At 38.2% G+C, this 21703-nt stretch overlaps 2 protein-coding genes across 3 annotated transcripts; both read right to left on the bottom strand.

Moving 5' to 3' along the window:
• Nucleotides 1-994: 994 nt before the first annotated feature.
• On the bottom strand, nucleotides 995-5325 carry LOC129111866 (glucagon-1-like). The gene is made up of 6 exons (XM_054624003.1): nucleotides 5139-5325; nucleotides 3638-3744; nucleotides 2832-2987; nucleotides 1964-2080; nucleotides 1362-1505; nucleotides 995-1276 (listed from the first exon to the last, which is right to left on the bottom strand). Exons 2-6 carry the CDS (start codon nucleotides 3733-3735, stop codon nucleotides 1252-1254), a joined length of 540 nt encoding a protein of 179 aa, XP_054479978.1. The 5' UTR covers nucleotides 3736-3744; nucleotides 5139-5325; the 3' UTR covers nucleotides 995-1251.
• A 708-nt stretch (nucleotides 5326-6033) lies between these two features.
• On the bottom strand, nucleotides 6034-21051 carry LOC129111816 (dipeptidyl peptidase 4-like). 2 transcript variants are annotated; one of them, XM_054623935.1, is made up of 26 exons: nucleotides 20658-21051; nucleotides 16200-16287; nucleotides 15651-15749; nucleotides 14962-15053; nucleotides 14724-14798; nucleotides 14586-14638; nucleotides 14271-14343; nucleotides 13947-14067; nucleotides 12621-12775; nucleotides 12424-12521; nucleotides 12208-12337; nucleotides 11705-11743; nucleotides 11167-11265; nucleotides 10958-11028; nucleotides 10608-10661; nucleotides 10377-10489; nucleotides 10142-10189; nucleotides 9956-10054; nucleotides 9527-9596; nucleotides 9237-9431; nucleotides 8916-8970; nucleotides 7882-7981; nucleotides 7730-7788; nucleotides 7549-7621; nucleotides 6918-6991; nucleotides 6034-6832 (listed from the first exon to the last, which is right to left on the bottom strand). In XM_054623935.1, the coding sequence occupies exons 1-26, from the start codon at nucleotides 20661-20663 to the stop codon at nucleotides 6740-6742; spliced, it is 2232 nt and encodes a 743-aa protein (XP_054479910.1). In that variant the 5' UTR covers nucleotides 20664-21051; the 3' UTR covers nucleotides 6034-6739. The 2 variants fall into 2 exon arrangements, with proteins under 2 accessions (XP_054479910.1, XP_054479911.1); XM_054623936.1 differs by lacking the exon at nucleotides 20658-21051 and adding an exon at nucleotides 16374-16681.
• Nucleotides 21052-21703: the final 652 nt, after the last annotated feature.

Below are 21703 nucleotides of genomic sequence, written 5' to 3' on the forward strand. Positions count from 1 at the left end.
ACTGATTCCTTGTCTTGAACTCTCTAACCTCAGGAGGAGCTCCACGTCTCTGGCTCTTCTGGAGATGGTGAGGGGGCCGAGAGCACCCTGCACCCTCAGGCTGAAGCTCCTCTAGCCTTATGGCGTAAGGTCACGACTGTATCTCTGACCCGTGATGCTGCCGTTGATGCTCCCAGAGAGACCGCTATCCCTTTTTCCCAGAAACGGATAAAACAGTGGGAGGAATCTGTGAAAACGGTTTGCTCTTCCTGCAGGTCTGTTTTGAATTGTTATGTGATGTTGGAGACAACTGTTGGAGACATCTGGTGAACCCAATGTCTCCGAAAGACCCGGTAACACCAAACTTCCTCATATTTGTCACATTACTTAAGTATCCATATGCTAATTATGACAATTTAACACAAATGTGTGGTAGGATAAAATTATGAAATGATGAGATTTTGGACGGACATGGATGTAAACTGAAATTATCTCGCTGTAGTTTGTATTGACTCAATGCCCGATGCTGGCCCAAATACTCCAAATGTGGATGCTGCTGAAAATAGTCCCCAACAAATGGGCCATTTCTAAAAACTACAGTGACCAGCTGTTTCAGGAAATTACCCATGATCTCCAACTTCCCAGGTCTGAGTCCAGCTTTATTTATACGCCATTATTCTCTCACATTATTTTCCGGAATCTTTCTACTGTCTTTAGATATAACAATTGTTGAAAACATACTTAAAGGAACAATTATACAATACCTGTGAGCATTTTTTTTAAGCATCATATCTTCATTAGGAACCAATGTCCGCGAGCCATAGACAAAATACAGAATTCATTTAATTTCTATTATCAAACATTGAGAGTGATTATTAAAAAAAAAAATCCCACAAATGCACAATGAAAAACTTTATTTTGCAGAGCGGATTAATAATATGCAATTTAAACCAACTAACTTTTCTATAGGCCTACCTGAGACTTCACTTTTTTGTGTTCTTGTTTTCTCCTTATAAATATAGAAAATAATTTAAATTTGTAGAAAAAAAATGTGCCCTCAAATTCCATGTTTTCTCTCTGATGCACAACGAAGAACTATGGAAGAGTCCTGTATTTTTTTTTTGTATCTTTGCGTCACGAACATTAAGTAAAAAAAGACTAACAAATTTAAATATAGTGTTGACGTTACAACATGCTAAGCGTTATGGCTTTCTATTCCTCCTGTTTATGGCTTTGTGTAGAGCGCACAGAGGGGGGTCCTGGACGAGTGTCTCATTGGTCGGCTTGTCTTTTCTTACTGCAAAAGAGAGAAAAACCACAATAACGCCCAAGTCTAGCATTTCTTGGAATTATCAGATCAGCCATGCGACTGGGGTTTTTACCTCTCCCCTGACGGCTTGGAGGTCATGACCCAGAGTAAATATTCCTTGGCAGCCATGGAATCCAGCACCTTGTTCACATCACTGGTGAAGCTCCCATCTACATGCCTCCTGCTGAACGCCTCGCCCCGCCTGTCCGATTCAGATCTGAGTATGTACACAGGCACACAATGTAAACACTAACCAGGAAGGGTCGGCGACCCCGCGACGTGGAAAAACCCGCAAATCCACTATAATAATTGGCCTATCTGGGTGCAGTTTAATCAAGAAATCTGTATCACCTTTGCAAATACATTGTGTTGCTCTGATCGTTTCTTGATTCGTTCATCATCCGCTTGCATGTCTTTTTGTGTCAAAAACACACAGGTTGTGACATATCAATCAACACATTGCGAGAAGTTCAGGGGATTTATTTCAGCACAACCACAAGGAGAACATGAAGGGGGATAAAACAAAAGCAAAGAAAAGGAAAAAGTGGCACAAGAAGCAGATGATTAGCTCTTTTGTCTCCATCTCTCTCGTCACGGTGGAATCAAACATCAGGCCATTAGGGGTTCTTTTTTGGTACTGTGGGAGGAGGAGGGGAGAGGGAGGAGTCAGCCTACTCTCTTCTGACTTTCCCGGACTTGAGCTTGGCGACAAACTCCTTGATGGCCTGGTCCTTGAGGAACGAGCTCACATCGCTGGTGAAGGTCCCATCGGCGTGGCGCTTTTCCTCAGCACTGCGGACACACAGGAGACACTCAGTGAGGGACATATTCTACAACATTTTAAAAAGTTAGAAAAAGCTGTTCTTCCAGAGTCTGTAGGTAAAAGAATTGATAAGGGGGACAACTCCCTGTTTTCCAGATTGACTCAAGTACTGTAATAAGCACTGAAATATAATCCATTTTGTGCTGCTTTACATTACTAAACTTTCGAGGGACAAATTGTACTTTTTACTCCACTACATTTATCCGACACGTCTAGTATTTTTTCAGATTATGATTTTACCCAAAATAATAAAGAAAATGCTGCATTTTTAAAGATCAAACCAGTTGTTTCCAACCCTAACCCTATCAATGGCATAATGTATTACTACTACTATTCAGTATTTCACATAAAAAAAAGATAGAGAAAAGTCCCCAAAAAATCATTTATGTTTGTGTATAGGAGAACTGTTTTTTTCTTCATTCCTCTGCTATCAATCATCTCATGACCCCTCAGATTTATCTTGTGACCCTTTGGAGTGGCCCGACCCCTAGGTTGAGACCCCTAGGTTCAGTATGTATCGCTGAAAACACTAAGATTTTGAATGCAGGATTTTCAAATGTAATGTAGTAATTGTACATTGTAAAAAACACCAATGGCCCTTTATAATTAATTGTAGCACTTTGAGCTTGAATCTAAGCCGTGTGTCAATTACCAAACAAGTTAAATCTTTTCCCAATACAAATTCTTGTAATGATTATTTGGAACGGATCCGACACTGACCCGCTCCTCTTGTTGTTCATCAGCCACCGGACAAAGTCCTGCGCCTTCCTGTCCTCCAGGAATTTGCTGTAGTCGTTTGAGAAAGTCCCCTCCGAATGCCTCTTGGTGTTGGACAGCTCCCTCAGCTCCTCCGCTAACGTGTCGTCTGCCTCGAAGCTACAGTGCAGCAGGGAGAGCACAGTTTGAGTTACACCCATCCATTATGAACATTTCACATGACCAACATATATAAATCAATACTTTATTGGGTTTATTTTAAAGGTACATTTATTTGGGGTAATAAAATACAACATCTGAATCTTCCAAACATATTTTTACCGTGTAAAGCAGTAACATTTCTTTGTTTTCAGTTTTTATCTTTTTTGCTTTGCTTTTTGATTTTGCTCTGCTACAATTGTTTTTTCAACAACAGACTTAACAATTTTTGTTATGTAAATATCCACATTTATAACACCATAATTCTTTGGAAGAAAAGATGTACTTCTTCAAATTACTTTATGCCTTTTATTTTATTTTACTTGGGATATTTGGGGTCTTCGAAGTAACAAAATTTCCGTTTTAATAAAGCAAGATTGTCCCCATCATTTCGTATCAGATTTTGGACCATATTGCCTATAGTTTAGCCTTCATACAAGTTACAATTGCTCAGGCTACCTTATGAATGTTCCTATTTGGAATTTAACCCAAAATATTTTAACTGTGATTCAGTCAGATTTTAACACATTTTCTACTCTTCCTGCACTCTAAATATGAAGTTTAACGCAAAGACAGACAAAACCAAAACCTCATCAAAGTTATTTCTGTACCTTAAGTTGTCATCAGCTTCCTGTAGAGGAACCTGCCAGCTGCTCTGGACAAAGCCAAGGACCAGAAGGATACCAGCCAGGGAGTGGATGCTTTTCATGGTTATAACCTACACCACAAAACAGCACAATACAATACAATACAATACAATACAACTTTATTTATCCCACTAGGGGCAATTTGTTTGAGCAGCTTGCATACAGACACAGTAACATACAAACAACAAATACACATACACAACTACGGAGCATTTAGTAGTCGAATTGCAGAGGGGATGAACGACTTGGAATGGCGGTTTGTTCTGCAAGCAGGTAAAGCGTAGCGACGCCCTGATGGCAATAGAGAGAATTCACTTTTAAGAGCATGACCAGAAGAAGCCAAAATACCTGCTGCTTTCTTACGCACACATAAAGAAAGAGTTTGCATATTGGATCAGAAAGCTAAAGTGGTTTCACCATTGCAACAAAACCCAGCTCACCTTTTCTTCTCTCTTCCCAAAGAACGGTGCTGTTAGTTCCTCTGCTTGTTTGCTGGTGTCTGTCTCTAGTTGCCTCTTTCATTTTGTGATCTTATATACTGTAACAGGAGGAAGGAGGACAGGTCTGCTCAGGTGGGCCAATTTTGTCACTCCGCCAGGTCCACCTGTTACTCTCAACCCATTAGACACACGGGCCCCGAATCAACAAGCCGAGCGTTTGCTCAGAGAGGAAAGACGCCGTTCATGCGTGATGCCAGCTGGTACTTAGGTGTCAAGATCAAACACACGCAGCCCGTCCTGTTAAGCAGAGAGTAGGGAAGATGCTCTAATGTGCTACTGTGTCATCATGATGGGAAGTGATATACGTGTGCCGGTCATATCTGGGAGATGAGTGAGTATTTGTGGGTTCTTTCCGATCAAATTTGAAAGGTGGGGGATATTGAGCGGGTTTTTTTTTCTTTGCATGAGTGGCAGTTATCTCCATTTTTACAAGGGCCATTGTTTGATAGAGATTTATGCTCTATAAAAATCATGTATTGCTGTATGACTCGAATTCATAGGCTACAGTCCCCCATGTATTTTATCTGTTGAGAAATATATATTAGCATGTTGGCAAGGCTAAAATAAACTCAATAATTTCAATAATTATTTCCAAAAATTCCCAAGGTTTTATTCAATAGAGTAAAGAGTACTGAAGCCAACTGTCAGGAATTGAACTTATTTCCCCTTCTTCTTTGTCTATTATTTCTCACAAGACTAAAGGCCCTTGCACATCAAGTCTGTATTTGGGGTCCGAAATTGTCGTAATTTTAAAACAACCTCAAGTTTACCCGCAAACTCCAAAACTTGTGTCGGTCATTAAAGTTTTCGGAACATGTTAAACCAAAGTACAACATGAGAGCATGCTAAACTAAGATGAAAGAGCTAAACATTAGCATGTTAACATTGTCATTATGAGCATTTTAGCATACTGACATTAGCATTTAGCTAAAAGCTCCAGTGTGCTTAGTAGCTTACTAACTGACCTGCTGACATAGGCCGTTTCTCAATATGTGAACTTCTCTGTACTTGTGTCCTCGTGAACTTGTGAAAAGTCATCAAGCGCGGCCCAAGTACTGTTCCAATACACAAGTTCGCATCAAGCCAAGTACGGTCCAGATACCCGGAAGTGTCCTCGCTCCGCCCATTATATCGAGGATGCATCGGAGTAGACTTGTGTGGACTTTGGACAGCCAAGTATCCCAGAATGCATTTCACCAGCAAACAAGAGCCGACAGTAGCGGAGACCATAGACATCATATACCTATATGATGTCTATGGCGGAGACGGCTCACAACTGTCAGTTATAACTGTCTAAATACTGCTGCTGTTGTGTAACGGAATTTAGTTTTAACATTTTTTTAAGCGAGAATGTAGTTGTTAAGACTTAAAATATGCGGTCGATTTATCAAGATAGAGCCTGTTTGAAAAAAGCGCCGACGTTTGTCGGAGATGAGAGGACCAGAGAGGAGATATATATATATATATATATATATATATATATATATATATATATATATATATATATATATATATATATATATATATATATATATATATATAGAGATGAGAGGACCAGAGAGGAGACCGGGCGGTGGTGCTCATGCAGCCCGCTGACAGCAGCCTGATCTCGGCAAGGCCTCTCCAGATGTGCCGCTGGCTCCGGTGTCTCTGTGGTTGTGGTTGCAGATGTAACACAAAACATATACATATATATATATATATATACATATACATAATATTTTAATATTTTCTAAATGAAAACGAAAAAAGGTTGTGTTTTATATCATATTTCGTTTTATTGTCAATATATATGACTGAAGATAACCGGAGTAGGCGGGACCGACGAGCTGAGTTGGTGACGTGGTGACGTTGGTGACGTCATCAAGTTCGCTGCTGTTCCAATTGCAAAATGACCGTACTGCGTCCTCCCGTCCTCGGGAGTTTGTACTCCCGAGTCGAACTATCCAAGTATGAACTTGCAAGTTTGCAAGTCCATACTTGACCGTACTTGGTATTGAGAAACGGCCATAGACTCAACTAAAACAATAAAAGCTAACATTTTTATGCTGGTTTTCCCTTTAACTGAATAAAGAATGTGATATTTCACACAAAAAGAGTTCTCATTATTTAATTATTTATTATTTTACAAAACAATTAGACAATCACATACGTTTGGTAAAACTGTATAAAAGTGTGGTGCAGTAGGTTTCTCTGTATAACTTCATACAATAGGCCTACTGTACAAACGCTTCACGTCCAAGTACAGTAGTACAAGTACACTTTCATATTATCATGTCTATGTTGTTCCCCAAGTCAAGTAGCAGCCTCTTAAAAAACTTAAATTAATGTAACAAAATGAAAAAATAAATCACATTTTCATGTATGTGTTACATGCTTATAATTTCCAGAGAATAATTTTTTTTCTGACTGAATGTATGCAAGACAATATTTCAAAGACACATTATGATGTTATGACATGGACAATTTTGTACTTTTCTTATATTTAAAACACTTATATTCAAGCCCGCATTTACAATTAAAGTAAACATTTTTATCCACATGAGTTTAAGAGACCCAGTGGACTTCATGCAAAGCACCTCTGTAGGAAGTGACTCATGTGTGTGTAGACGTGTTGATAGGCCGAGCCGCCGAGCCCATGATCCTTGTCCGTGTACCACTGAAAGATAAAATAAATATTTAATTTATTGACACTAATCCACAATCTGCCAGTCATTCCACTTTGGATTTTCCAGATTCCTCACCATTGCCTCAAAGTCCACCTGCTCGTCCACCAGAGCTTCAGAGATCTCGGCTGCCTGCTGGAAATGAACATTGTCTAGAAAACAAAACAACAACGCAAGGTGATTAACAAGGCTTTCAACGCAATCTGCCTATTTGGTCTAGAAAGGTCAGGGGGTCACCAGGGACTTGACTGCGGACTTCAGGTCATAGACTGAAGTGTTAGTCATAGAGAGAGATTATTATTACAGAAAATATGATATATATTAAAAGCAAGACAATATTATTGTAATTTATTGTAAACAAAGGTTATTTCTAAATCACATGAGATCCCCTGGATATACTAATCATGTGCAAATATGGATAAAGTCTGTGTAAACTATTTTACAGTTGCTCATTTTGTAAATGCATGCACACGATACAGATCTGGTTAAGAAAAAATATTTTAAAAAATATCTTAAAAAAAATAATAGATAAAAAATGACATGATATTTGATCTTGTTCAGCATCACTTATAGTAATTCAGTGTTTTAGATAAAACTTTATGGAGTATCCAGAATAAAATATATTTTACTGTGACCCCCTAACAAACGAGCAGAAGTGGTATCATTGTATAACATATAACTTAAATTGTTAATAGATAACAAAACTTACCGTCAGCTGTTCCATGAACCAGAAGATACTGCACTGAATGGAAATTCTTGGCCCTGGCAGTTACTGTGGAATTCTGCACACAATCAGATTTGTGGTTATTGGTGTGCAGTGGCTAAAGCGTGACTAATAAAGACCGTCAGATACAAGAGACGATCGTGATGTCACTCTGTGTGAAACTCACAGTGTAGCCAAGATAGTTCTCTATGGGCTCCATCATGTAGCGCTCTGTGTAGATGGAATCTGGAATAAACAGACAGATCATTGTAGATAATGTGTTTCGTTACAATGAGTGTGTTCGGTTGGGTGGGAAGGTTGTAAACCTGAAGAACTTACCATAATATACCCATTTGGACACTGGAGCGACCGCCATTCCACATTTGAAAACTCCACTTCCGGATCCCAAGGCCATTGAGGTCACGTATCCACCATAAGACTGTGACAGAAAACGCTTAGGTAAAAAAACAAACACACTGACAGCAGGGTGCAGCATTAACTAATTTTTCAGAGCCATTTATTGCTGTCTGAACTATAAAATAACACACTGCAAATTTCTTAAAGCTACAGGTGGTAACTTTAATTAAAATAACTTTTTGTCATATTTGCTCAAATTGTCACTTTATCATGAGAGTAGAACAAGGGACAGATAATCTGTGAATAAAATCATGTTTCCTTGCCTCCTTTTAGTGCTTCTAATGGAATTCACAAGATTCCTCCACATCTGGAAAAAATCTAACAATCAGAGCCGATGAGTCTCCAACCCAAACGTCAATCACCGCTGGTGGAACTGGTAAACTCTGATCAAACTGTCGAACTATGACTCAAGATTCTGTTACTGCATTAGCTATTTGTCTACTTTTTTTTTGTTATCTGTTCAGTTGTAAAATAAGAAAGTTTATGACCCGGCAGCCATGTTGAAAACAGTCCAGCAAAAACAAAGCAACGCCCAACGGCCGGAGCACATATAGCAAAAAGTTACGTTTTTATTTTCAAACTGTATCAATGTGTTTCATTTTTTTAGTAATTATAATTTTTTTAGTTTCCTTCAGAGACATAAAAGAAAATACATTAGTTCTACAGATGGGTATTGTATATACATATCCTTACACACACATATGTCAACATAAGTATATACACTGATATAAATAAATAAAATAAAAGATAAAATAAAAGATAGAAAAAAATGAATAATACAATAAAAATAAATAATAAATAAGTAAATACTTTTTCTCAGACCAAAAACACTATAACAGTGGGTATAAATAAAACAGAAGGGGCAAATGTAATAAAGAGAGTTACACATTAAAGTTAAAGTGTTTCCTTTTTTTGTTTTAGGATAAGTGTTTTAATACAAAGTCTTGACAACTTACCCAGCCCCAAATAGCAACTCTTTCTTTGTCAATGAAGCCCATTTTGATGAATTCCCTAAAATAAAAATAAAACACACAGTTATCTCAATATGGGGCAGTAATTCACGAGGATGTCACCTGGCCTTCTGATCATCACCGTCACTACGTGAACCTCATGATAATTCCTGTGTGTATGTCTGTTTACACCTAGTGAGCAATTCAACCACAGAAACACGTCAAATCCAGTTTGATCAAGCTTTTCCTGGGAAACGGAGGGTGAAGCTGTTTGTTCGAGCATGGGGGACGCATTGACTTGTCCAAACTGGTCCCTGCTCTCCTTACCTGGCTGCCGTTATCTGATCTTCCACCTCATAGGTTCCCAGACCTTTGTAGATTGCGTGCATTAACTTGTCGCCTTGGTAACCGCTTCCTCTTCCGTCAAAGCTGGCGACGATGACTTTCTCAGTGCTGGCCAGGTAGGTGGACCAGCTCACCCTGTAGACATAGTCTGCTTTCTGACTGCAGGGACCAGCATACCTGTAAGGTTGGCCCACATTCAGTATCAGTTTATGAACTCCCTTTTGAAAAGCATTTATAATTAAATGTTGGTACTTTTTTAAAAACAATCTTACACATCTATTAGTAAAGGGTACTTCTTGGATTTATCAAAGCCTGGAGGCAAAAACATCTGGTACCAGAGATCTGTCAAAAATAATAGAAAGGTGTGAATTATTCATTCATGGTGAGTTAAAAACAGCCGGGGAAGACATTCTCTTTCTTTTTTACTTTCAAGTTGCTCGCAGTATACATAATAGTTTATTTAAATATTTTGGTATAACCCATATTAGCGTTCTTGCTGAGGGATGGATGAGAAAATTGATACCACTCTCATATCTGTACACTAAACATGGAGCTACCGCCAGTAGCTGGTTAGCTTAGCATAGCACAAAGACTGGAATTAAACTGTTAGCCCAGTCCTGTCTAATTGTAGCTAATGCCTACCTATCAATAAATTAATAAATAAATAAATATTTTATCTTGCCATTGTTGAATTAACTTACTGTATCCATCGATTGTGATGTATTGGCGATCCATAGTGGGCATTTGGATGTCCGATATCAGGCTGCCAAATGCTTTATTGTCCTCCAAAACATCGTGCTCTACAAAAAAAATATAGACAGCTCATTAGAATAACATTTTCTCCTCCTTGATATTATTTGATATTATTTTCAAAATTTCTGGGTCACCTTCATCCAACCTGTTATTCATCAGAGAATGGTAAGGAATGCCAGGACCTTTACGTAAAAAAATAAATGATTTGCTATTATTTTATATTATATATTCTGTAAGCATAATAATAATAATAATAATAATAATAATAATAATAATAATAATAATCTCTCTCTGCTTTCTGCAATTTACCACTGTCTGTTTTATTGCAAAAATCATAAAGGAATAGAAAATGACAAAAGTATAACTGACCACTGCAGCTCATACGGTAGAAGGAGGCATTGTGGCTGAAGTAGGCTGAGTTATACAGACAGTCTTCTCCGCGTAACCCACAAGTCAGACACTTGGGCCCTTGTTCGGTCCACCTGCGACACACGCAAACACACACACACACACACTGTAAGTCTGAAAAAAATGCTTCATATCAAAAGAGTCCTCAAATAACAAATAAAAATATAAAAAGTGTAAAATAAAACCCCTTACTTGTAAACATTCCTTCCACCCGGCTTTTTGCCCTCTTCATTACTTGAATAGTATCTGAGGAATGATTGTTATGAATGAGTGAGAAAGAATTTTCAGATGACATTTTTCTCTTAAACTCCATCATAAACTATCAAATCCCAACCTTTTAAAGAGACACCAAATATGTCAAATGCATAATATTATGCATTAGAGGCATCAACAATAATTCTGAATATTTACAAAATATAAGAAGCTGTACAGTCATGCAATGTGGAAGTATTCATTCTGTATTTCTTTCAAGAGAGAAATTGTTTGATTGTCAGGTCTTTGGCATGTGTAAACAGCTGTATGCAAATGACACAGCAACTTACACACTATCTGCAGTTACTTTCAGAATGTCAATGACTTCCCATTCTCCAGAGGTGATTGCTGTAGCTGTGCCCTGCATGATGAGTCAGAGCAGAATGTGTGTGGGTGGTAACATGCTACAGAAAATTAATGGATATTGTACAATTCTCAAAAATAATAATTTCCCACTGTTATACTGGACTACTGACTAAAACAAAATCTTTCAACCTACCCCAACCACATGATGGATGTGCTTGTACCCTTGAACATTGCTCATCAACAGGTAATAGCTGTTCTTGTCTGCATCAAAAACTGGTTCTGGTGGAGAGAACTAGAAAGAACAAGTATATCATCATATATTCTCTAACCTCTCTACTCGGTTGCCCTCAGCCACAAGCCCAGCCATCCATCTGAGATGTGAATGAGAGTGTAAATCTTAGAAAACTAATATATAGTTTTATTTAACAGAAAAGATTTGGTAATATCAAAACACAGCTGGGCCTGTAGTTCTTATCACACATTACTCAAACAGAAGGTTTGTTGTTGGGGACTATTTTCAGCAGGCAGAATAATCAACATTTCGTGCTTTAGTGAGTATTAGGGTAAACAGGATGGTGAATGTGGTATTGAGTCAAGATAAACTACACTGTGTGTGTTCATGGTATGTTTTTGGATGACTATGGAGCTCTATGGCACAGGGGAAAATAAATATCAGGCTTTCATACACACAAAATATGTAAGAATATTATTAAACTGTGTACTGGACATACCCGTCCAATCCAACCCGTGGCACTCCTAACCTCCAGGTGCTGTAAAAAGAAATACAGTTAGCTTTTATAGCTGCACTAAGCCGGATTTTTTAACAACATACAAGCCTTATCAGTCACTGAAAGAGATGTTGCAACACAGAACAGAATTTTATATACCCTTCAGCTAACATGGGGAATTTCCAAGTGGCAAGGCATTCCGTGAAGCGAAAATGTCTAAATGTTTTGCAACCAGGTAAAATCAACAACTGTGACTTTTAGTCGGTAGGTGCTAATTAAGACAAAACAAACAAAGTAATGGTCTATAAAACCTTTACCTTATCCTCCCTCTCAGTAAAAATTGTTGCTTTGTGTAGGTAAAACTTCTGTTGAAATGTTTTGTGTACTCAAAACGAATCAATAAGTTGCTTGCACAGTATCTCTGTGTAACGCCAGTGTCCAATTCCATGACATGTATTGTTTTCATGTAGAAAAACAATCATACTTGTTCATAAGATCATATTTACCTCAACATGGGCCCAGCTGACTCCAGTAAAATTATAGATCTGAAGGATGAGGTGATTTTGTACTCTCTTCAGCCATTGGACGGCAATACGTTCATCCGTTACCCAAGTTACAGTTGCCAAGTAGTGCTCACTATGGGGCAAAAAATATATATAGTTAAGCTTTTTTTTGTTTCTGATTTACTTCCCTATAGTTATTATAGAGAGGCTGATTCATACCTCGAGCCGAAGGTTTCTGGAACAACCACTTCTGTAATTTTTGTTGTGTTTTCCGTGTCCACAACGAACAGTTTCACAGTAGGGTTGGGAGTACCGGGCTGCACAAGAAAAGGATGTAAGATAGATGCGATGATTGAATACAATGATCCCAGTACAAGCTTTATTAGAGTTAAACAAGCCCTGGATGGACGTCCCACCTTTGGATATGGAATGGTGACAGTGCTGGGGTACTGGTTCTCGCCATACCAGGAGTACTCTATGGTGTGGACGTCTGTGTCGTTGGTCTCAACGTAAGCCACGTACTTCCCTCCAGGTGACCACCAGAGGCCCTGATTGGATGAGAACATTTCCTCTGGAAGGGGGAAAGTGTGAAGCCGCTTTAGGGTTCGGGACTGCCTGAGGTCAGGTTCAGGGTTCAGTTCCCACAAAAACACTTCAGCTAAATAATGCGTTTACTGGTGATCGGTTAAGCTGCAGTATAGCCATGTTGTTGTTTTATGTGCTGCAGTAGAAACAAAAATGCATATACATCAAGCAAAACAGACCTTTTTCCTACTTCCTGACATGGGACATGATGGAGAAGCAAGGATTTCACAAGAACAATACATGCATAAAATAAGTAAATTAATATTGAAATGTCACATAATTATATCCTGATTAGACAATGATGAATATTGAATATTTACCAAGATTCAGTACAAATACATAAAAGCATACATTTATCTACACATACCTGGAGTGTTTAGGCTACAAAACTACTTAGTTAGGTTTAGGAAAAGATTGTGGTTTGGGTCAAAGTAACTACGGCTGAGGCGTTACATAAGTATGGAAGTTGAGTGACACATAAGTGAATGTTGACTTCTGGTTTCACACAGGACATGAACAGAGATCTCCTGGGTGAAAGTCCAGTGTTTTTAGACTCCCCAATCCATCCCACCCTCTACTGTCCTGGCTCAGTATTATGTGGTTTGCATATGCAAGAATTCTAGTGAATTACTTTTTGTAATTAGAGAACAGCTATGAACCTGGAAGGAGAACAGCCTGAACGGCCTAAATACAACTCATCTGAGAAGTTTAAAGACTCTTACTTTGGTGGAACAATTCATTGATGTCTTAAACATGTGATAAGGACCCCGAACAGACAGTTTTCACAAGTTGAAAAGGATAGAAACTACTGGTAGAAGTATAAATTAGAGTGAAATAGATAAACTCCAGTAAGATACACAAAAAAAGTACTTAAGTATTTTCCTTCCACTCCTGAAGTTTTTTTAGTTTGTATACTATAGTTTGTCATGTCTTAATGTCTCATTTTGGTAGTTGTTGTATGAACAAAAGTACTTAGTTACTTCCCAGTTGGTTGATATAGTTGACTTATACCCAGTTTACACCTGATACAACAATGTAAATTGGCCTTTGGATCAGATGTCATTATAAAGTATCCTGATACGGATCACGTGTTAACACCAGGTGGAAATGGGGACTTGTAGTGTTGACATAAATTCTCTACATCATGTGCCACTTACCTTCATACACCCAGTCTGGGATCCCGTTCAAAATCAGATTATGCTCGCCGTTGTCAGTGACTGCCTTCGGGGGCCACTTGGGGCTGGTCTTTATGTACACATTATTTCCCCAGACATAAGCCTGACAATACAATAAAAACACAAACATATGAGTTTAGAAAAGGCCACCCTGGTTTGTTCACAACAAACCCAACTTTGAACCCTTTTTGCTCTGCTTAAGTGTTTGGGAAGGAGTCAATCACCTCACCCATCAACCACCTTCAAAGCAGAACTGCCTCACAAAGTTATGCACATACAAGCAATCATTTACTTGTCCAAGCTCACCAGTTTATTTCCTTCAGGAGCCCAGGCAAAGTACTGGATTTCTTCAGGAATGTCAGAGGGCGTGATAAATGTGCTGAGATGATGAAAAAAAAAAACAGAGATTTGTGGAATTGTTGGTATTTGTACCACTATTTTTATTTCAGAAGAAATATTCTAAAATAATCAACTTTGCATGCTTAACATGGAGCATTTGGTGTATGCTTTTAACTGATGTGCACTGCATTATTATAAGTGCGTATATGTAACACGCCATAGGAAGCCACATACTTGTTGCAGGTGAAGAAATAAGGATATTTTCATAGTTAGGGTACTTACTTTGATTCCAGGTCAAAGAGTGAATATGTAGCTGTAAATGAATGCCGCCAAAGCTAATGGGACAAAAACAACAAACAACACTGTAGTGTGAACACTTTAAATATATTTCCGATTGATGTGAATAAAAGCTTATTGTACCTTGGAACGTTTGCTCATGAACGCAGCATATTTGCGGTCAGCGGACAGCTGGTAATCATAAGCGCTGTTTTCAATCTGTGTCGGGAAAAAGAAAACTTTTGTGAGAGTTTCACAGACACCCTGATCATGACCTCGCAGACAAGACTGCATCTGTTTCGGATGGTTTTGTAGTTTTCATGTCCATTTCATGTGGTTGCACAAATGAGGCACACAGATGCATTCGAGGAGGATGACTTACGAACTTGTCTCTGTTCAAGAGCTCTGTGGACTCTCCTGTGACCACATTCTGGAGGAAGACTGAGCCCTGGGATTTATTCAGATACTCATGATCTGTGAAAGATGAGGGGGGTAAAATAGAATTGAGTGTTTGATTTAAAATGAAAGCATGTCACAGTCCAAAGACATTAGCTGAACAGTTACAACTTTATTATATTACACGCTCAAAGGTAAAATATACTTTATGGAGAGCATCAATGTAGCAGTATACAGTTAGTTGCACTTTTCTATGTTAGTGCTATGGATTCCTGCTAATTTGATAGCATACAGGTGAACAGTCATTAATTGATGATCCATTAAAGATGTTAAATTAAAATTTCTGAGCATATCCAGTGCCTCCACACTGCTCGGCACAGGCTTACAGCTAACAGTGCTCACAGTGCTGACAGAGCTGGGAAGAGGAGGGAGCATGGAATGTATATAAGAAGTGGATGTAGTCACTATGACACACACCCCACACACACATGAATGAGGGGATCAATCTTAGTGAATTATTAACTGAATAATGAGAATGAAGAAGAATCAATCTGACAGATAATAAAGCATTTTTGTGACACATTTACAGTTTAGAAACAGCGTGTGGCTGCAATCAGCGTCATCATGTTCCATCTCCACTTTATCACTCCTTTCCACTGGGTTTAATCCTCCCACCTGAGATCCACCTCATGCTGAAGGACTTTGGTTTCAGTGAACTGTTGAAGACATCCTCCAGGGTGAAAGATCTCGAGTTCTTGTTCCCCTCCTGCTTCTCTGGAAAAAAACAAAACAATGGCAGGGACTTGCAGGTCACAGGTTACAGATAGGATATCATACACACGCATCACCGGCCATCACCATAAAAGAAGGCAAGATAAGGCTTTAAATGATTATGACAGGAGAAAAAGTGCTTACGTCTGTGTGTGTTTGGAGCTATTTATGGGAACTGTCATATGAGTATTATGTGAGAATTAAACTATTTAAAGGCACAGATAAACTAAATTATAATCCTCCCTTTGTGATCAATCACCCTGATTAAGTGATTCATTTTCAAATGTAAACACAAATTGCTTCACATGTACTTATAGACTATTTAGAAGTGGTGCCATTTGAGACAAGACCGTGCGTAATGACGCACGCGTAATGCGTCTAAACTGGTCTCGACGGGACCATAAACGATGCACTAATGCAAAAACATGTGAATCATTTAAGTAGCAGACTCACCTTTCAAGTGTATAGCCGTGGGCACCGCGATCAGGATGACGACCACCGCCAGCCCGAACACTCCGAGGATAACCTTGCCGATGGAAACCTGGCAAAAAGTCAGAAATGCTCCTTGCAATGAGTAAACACCTGATATGTGAGTAACAACAACAACAACAAAAAAAAAACACTAACCATCGTTGCTGCGTTGAGTTGAAAAAAGTGTCCAAAATCCCCCCCGTCCGTATAACCAGCCCCACCGGAGCAGCCTGCACTTTAGAGTTATGCGACGCACTGGCTTTTTTTTTTGCTCGTTAAATATTATCTCAAGTGAAGTTTCAAAGGTGGGGACCATAAATGTGCAGCGGAGTGAAGTTCGACAGATGTCATATAGTGGCGTTAGAGGAAGTCAGCGGCTGCTTTTGAGGCTCTTCCCCAAAACTGTCCACTACTCCAAACATGTATCCTAATCATTCATACAGCTGAGACACTTGAGAATATGTCCAAAGTATTTTTCATACAGACTATTCTACTTGTAAACTGCAGCTAAAGGGAACTATCTTGTTTACTGAGCAGATAATAATAATAATAATATCCATCCTCTCTCAAAACCCACCTTTTCAGGATTTTTTGTCATTTATATAGCACACTTTAAAATACAAAGAAATCTCAAGGTGCTGCACAGGGTAGAACAATCACAATAATCAAATATAATAATAAAACACTAAAAACAAACAAAAAATAAAATAAAAATTTAAATTAATTAATTCATTTAATCATAATGAAATCTAAGAATATCTATTAAAACCGAACAACCACCCAAACACAAGCAATCCAAATTATCAAGACCCTAGGGGAAGGCAGAGAGGAACAGGTGAGTTTTAAGACTTGATTTAAAAGCGGTGAGGGAGATCCTGGTACAGTATGAAACCAGCTCTGGCAGTGACTCTTGATAATCCAGTTTATTATACATTCCTTAAGAATTGCAGAGGGGAAAAAAAAATGTCTATTTGTATAAAGTACAGAAAATAGATTTTTGAAAATCAATTAATATGCAGAGTATCCAAATGAATAGCGAGTGTCACGGCATTTATAATGTAGATCTTAATTGTTGCTCAGTTTATTGACAATTTCTCATTTGTGAGTACCAGATTTGACAATGAATTGCCCACTTCAGTGTACTTCATGACAAGATCATGAGTCCCACTATTTTGTTAATTTAAAATGGTAAATGGTAATTGGACTGTACTTGTATAGCGCTTTTCTAGTCATCCAACCACTCAAAGTGCTTTTACATTACATATCATTCACCCATTCACACCCATTCATACACTGATGACAGGGGCTACCATGCAGGGTGACACCTGCCTATTAGGACTCTAAGTCAGACTAACGTTCATACAACATTCACACACCGATGGCATAGCCTTCAGGAGCAACTTTGGGTTAAGTGTCTTGCCCAAGGACACATGGACTGCCGGAGCCGGGGATTGACTCCTCTGATTGGAGGACGACCCCTGTTTTCCACTGAGCCACAGTAGTATTGACATATTTATGATTTAAAAAACAAAAGGGCTACATCATTGCTCCACTGCTTTTAGCGAGTGCAAAGGCTCCAGGGATGGCAATGTCGGGCAGAAATACTGACTAAAATATCTACACTACTATTGGATGGATTTCCAAGAAATTTGGTACATACATTCATGGTCCCCAGAGGAAGAATCTTCCCACTGACTTTTCAAGATGCGGACATTTGTGGATTTGAGATAAGGGTCAATTAACAATTAACGAATGTCATAAAGTTAAGTCCAGACATTTCTTAATTAATGTCCCCCACTAAATGAATTGCAGTTTGTGATCCATTAACACTTTTTCTAGCGCCATCATGAGGTTTTACTTCCATTGCGTCCAATACCTTGTTCTTTATAAAGTACCTGAAGAACTAATGACACTCCCATCAGCCTTGGCTGTTCTTTGTGCTTAGTGCTAATTAGGTAATGTTAGCACTGATATGGTGGACATGGTAAACAGTACGGTCTGTGATATTTTTTTCCGACTATGGTGAAGGCATGACCAGCCCTACTCTGCCTCTGATTGGCTTAACTGGATATTCTTACCCTTTACGCTAACCAATCTCACTGCTTATGCCTAGACCTAATCAACTCAACCAATGAAGTCAACGGGTATTACCCAATCAGAGGTGGTTGGGGCGGATCATGCCTTTGCCCCAATTTTGTCAGTTGACTGTACATGTCTGTTGGATGACTGATAACAGCTGTACAGATGGGAAGAAGGCCGATAAACTGACTCATAAATGCACTTTATTTACATAATCATTAATAGCCTTCCTGTTTTGGTCTAGTTCCCGAGAGGCAGCGTGAGAACTATGTCACTGACCACGGGGTTGAAAACTCAGAATTTTATCAGAAAAATATGATCATTTTACATGACAACATTACTTTGGTTCGGCAGGGGGACTAAAAATAAAGTCAGTGGAGGTGGAAGTTTTTCCACTTTGCACATACTGCACATGTGCTGACCAGTCACAGTCAATGCTAAAAGCCTTTTAAAAGCTTAACAAATATAAAGCTGTGCCTTTATGGGGAATAGACATCATATTGGGCACTTGTCCCCCCCCATCCCCCCCTCACTCCGGACATCCTCAGCAAACAGATAGACAGTGGAACGTCTTCCCTAATGCATCACGGCTTGTTTGAAGAGCATCACTTCATCGATGCCTTCCATTTAACCGACACTAAACACAACTCAAACCGTTTATAGGTGTCACTTTGAACACATTTGGTCTTATTGGACGGAAATTTGCGGTGTGTGAAGACAGAGAGAGAGAGAGAGAAGGACAAGAGAAAATTGGGAAGACACATTTACGCACTACAGAGATGAGAGAGCTGTGATTCAACGGTAATTTAAATGTCTCTACAGTTGCTCTTAGTAGGTTATTTCATGTATATTCAATTAGAAATGTGAGGTTATATCATTATTTTGTAACAAAGAAATAAAAAATTAGGAAACCTGTCAAAAGTGTATAAGATTTAGACAAAAATAAACAAACAAAACCAAAGTGTTCGATTTAAAAATTACAAAAGATACTGACAATAAGAAAAAGGTCTCAAACTAAATAAAACACTATAATATATATTAATATATATTATATCCTGCAATCCATGGACCCTTGGTATTTGCACTAGAACATCTGAACCACTTTGTCTAAGGGGAAATGTCTAGTGTTTATTCACAGGGATAAACACAGACAGTGGGTTTGGGTTTCAACAGATGTGCGTGGTGTAAGTGTCAGAACTGTAATTGCATTCTTGGCTCGAGGTTGAATAACGTTCGGAGTTTGGAAGTTATTGTCTGGCAGATTTGTGAGGTAAATCGCTGGGGTCAGAATTGGGTCAGTAAAGCTTCTGTTAACATCCTTCTGTGTATATCTGCTTAATGTACAGTAACAACAGCTGACCAGCTTTTACATTATGTAGTGTTTTTAAAATGTGGTATGAATACTTTAACAATGTGGTGGAAGAAGTACTTAGATATTCTACTTCAGTAAAAGTGAAATGAAAATTTGCAATAAACATTACATTACATTTCTGCTTATAGATCCCCCTGATGTGCTACACTCTGGCCCTTTAAGTAAAAGTATTGATGTATTTTTAACACTAACTGTACCGCTCAAGGGGACACCGGGGTTTCTGATCAACTAAATTCCTGCTTTCCAAGTGGTGGAATATGTATTCATTAATCAATCCTTTATTTAAGTAAAGTATACAAATAACAACGTAAAAATACTTCCCAGTCCCGCATACAAAAATCGAATTAAGTGTATTATCAGCTCAATATACCTACATGTCTGCTACTCTTATTTATACTTTTTTTTAAATTGTATTTTATTTGTTACCTCTTTGAGCCTCCAAAGATTGTTTCCAAGTCTTTGGTGGAAATACCAACAATTTATAGACATCTAAAACGTGACATGAGCTGCAAAACAGCTTTTTTGTAAGTGATCAATAGATAAAAAGGTTTGATAGCAAAAATGATATTTTAAAGATATGCATTTTGATATTTTAACACATCATTTAAATATTTTTGCTGTCTGTTAATGGTATGATTAGAAGAATGCTAATATGCTCAAGTCATTGTCAAGTAAATAACATATTTTTGTAACAGGTCAACTCTAGACAATAAAAGGGCAGACTAAACATATTGGCGTTGTATCCCTCCCCTCAGAAGAAAAGAAGTATCGGGGACCTTCGCCATAGTTTTGAGAAGAAATGTTGGCCATGTTTTGCAGATTTAAAAAGGTTCAGGAATGTAAAATTGCATATTTATTGATCTGTCAATTTACATTTAAAGCCACAGTATCATGTGACTTCAGATTCTAATAAAACTATGTAGGTATTTCACAGTATTCCCACAAGCTCAAACATCTACATGTTATCAAAAGTATTGCAACATATTTACCTTCATAGCTGCCAGTGTATGCCCTCATGAGCCCGCAGCACTATTCACACTTGCGCTAATCTGACATTTGCAGCAGTGTCACCTCCCACCACAGATGTGAAACAGAGAAACAACGGAGCTGAGCAGGAAGCTGTGGCATCCTCTGCACCTTTCACCAACCACACTGGCCTCGACTGAGCTGAATTCACAGAACATTCCAACCGAGTTGTACTGAAGGGTGAAATATAGGGCAGATGTGGCTCCTGAAATCACCTCCAGCTCTGTGGGTTCTCACCTTGTAACTCCTGATAAATTAATATCACAGTTGACTGTATTTTATTTCATACATGCTCAGTGAGCTTTTTATATTTTTGTAAAGCTCTTATCTTCAAGGTTAATCAAGCAGACAACTGATAGATAGATAGAGAGAGTGAAAAGTTTCCTATGAGGTTCACCTGAAAAGTATGATGCCTCATATGTTTATTTTGTTTTATATAATTTCATTCCACTTATTGTTCCTCCTCATTGTGTTATCATATATGTAAGGAATTTCAATGCTTCAAGTAAAGCCCATAAGTTGTCTCTGTTTCTGTATACAAGTTTTTATACAAATTATACCAGCTCCCTGTCATACTTGAAGTTATTAAACTAATTTGTTTTTGTTTTGATGTTTAGGTGAAGTCCCAAGAGCACCACCTAGTGGTGACAGAAAGCCATGCACAACATTATATCCTTAAATATAAGAGCTTAAGAAACATGTAAACTGGATCTTCAAGATATAATACAATATAAGCCATTATAGAGTTTATTTATGCAATTTAAAGCGAATAAAAACAATGTTTATACCGAAAACATGGAAATGAAGCGCACTGGAAAGACTAAAATGAGAAGTTTGAAAGTACTGGGAAAGCGGAGACTCTTTAATTTAATCGCAATTGGGAATGTTATAACGTTGCCGAAGTCATTAAAACATGACATAAACTGTTGTATTATTAAATAAAAATCATAAATTGATCAATATCTGTATGAGTTCTTATTTTTTAAATATTTTAATTCGCAACCATTTT

This window comes from Anoplopoma fimbria, chromosome 22 (assembly GCF_027596085.1).
Source record: "Anoplopoma fimbria isolate UVic2021 breed Golden Eagle Sablefish chromosome 22, Afim_UVic_2022, whole genome shotgun sequence".
In the NCBI taxonomy this organism is placed as follows: Eukaryota; Metazoa; Chordata; class Actinopteri; order Perciformes; family Anoplopomatidae; genus Anoplopoma; species Anoplopoma fimbria.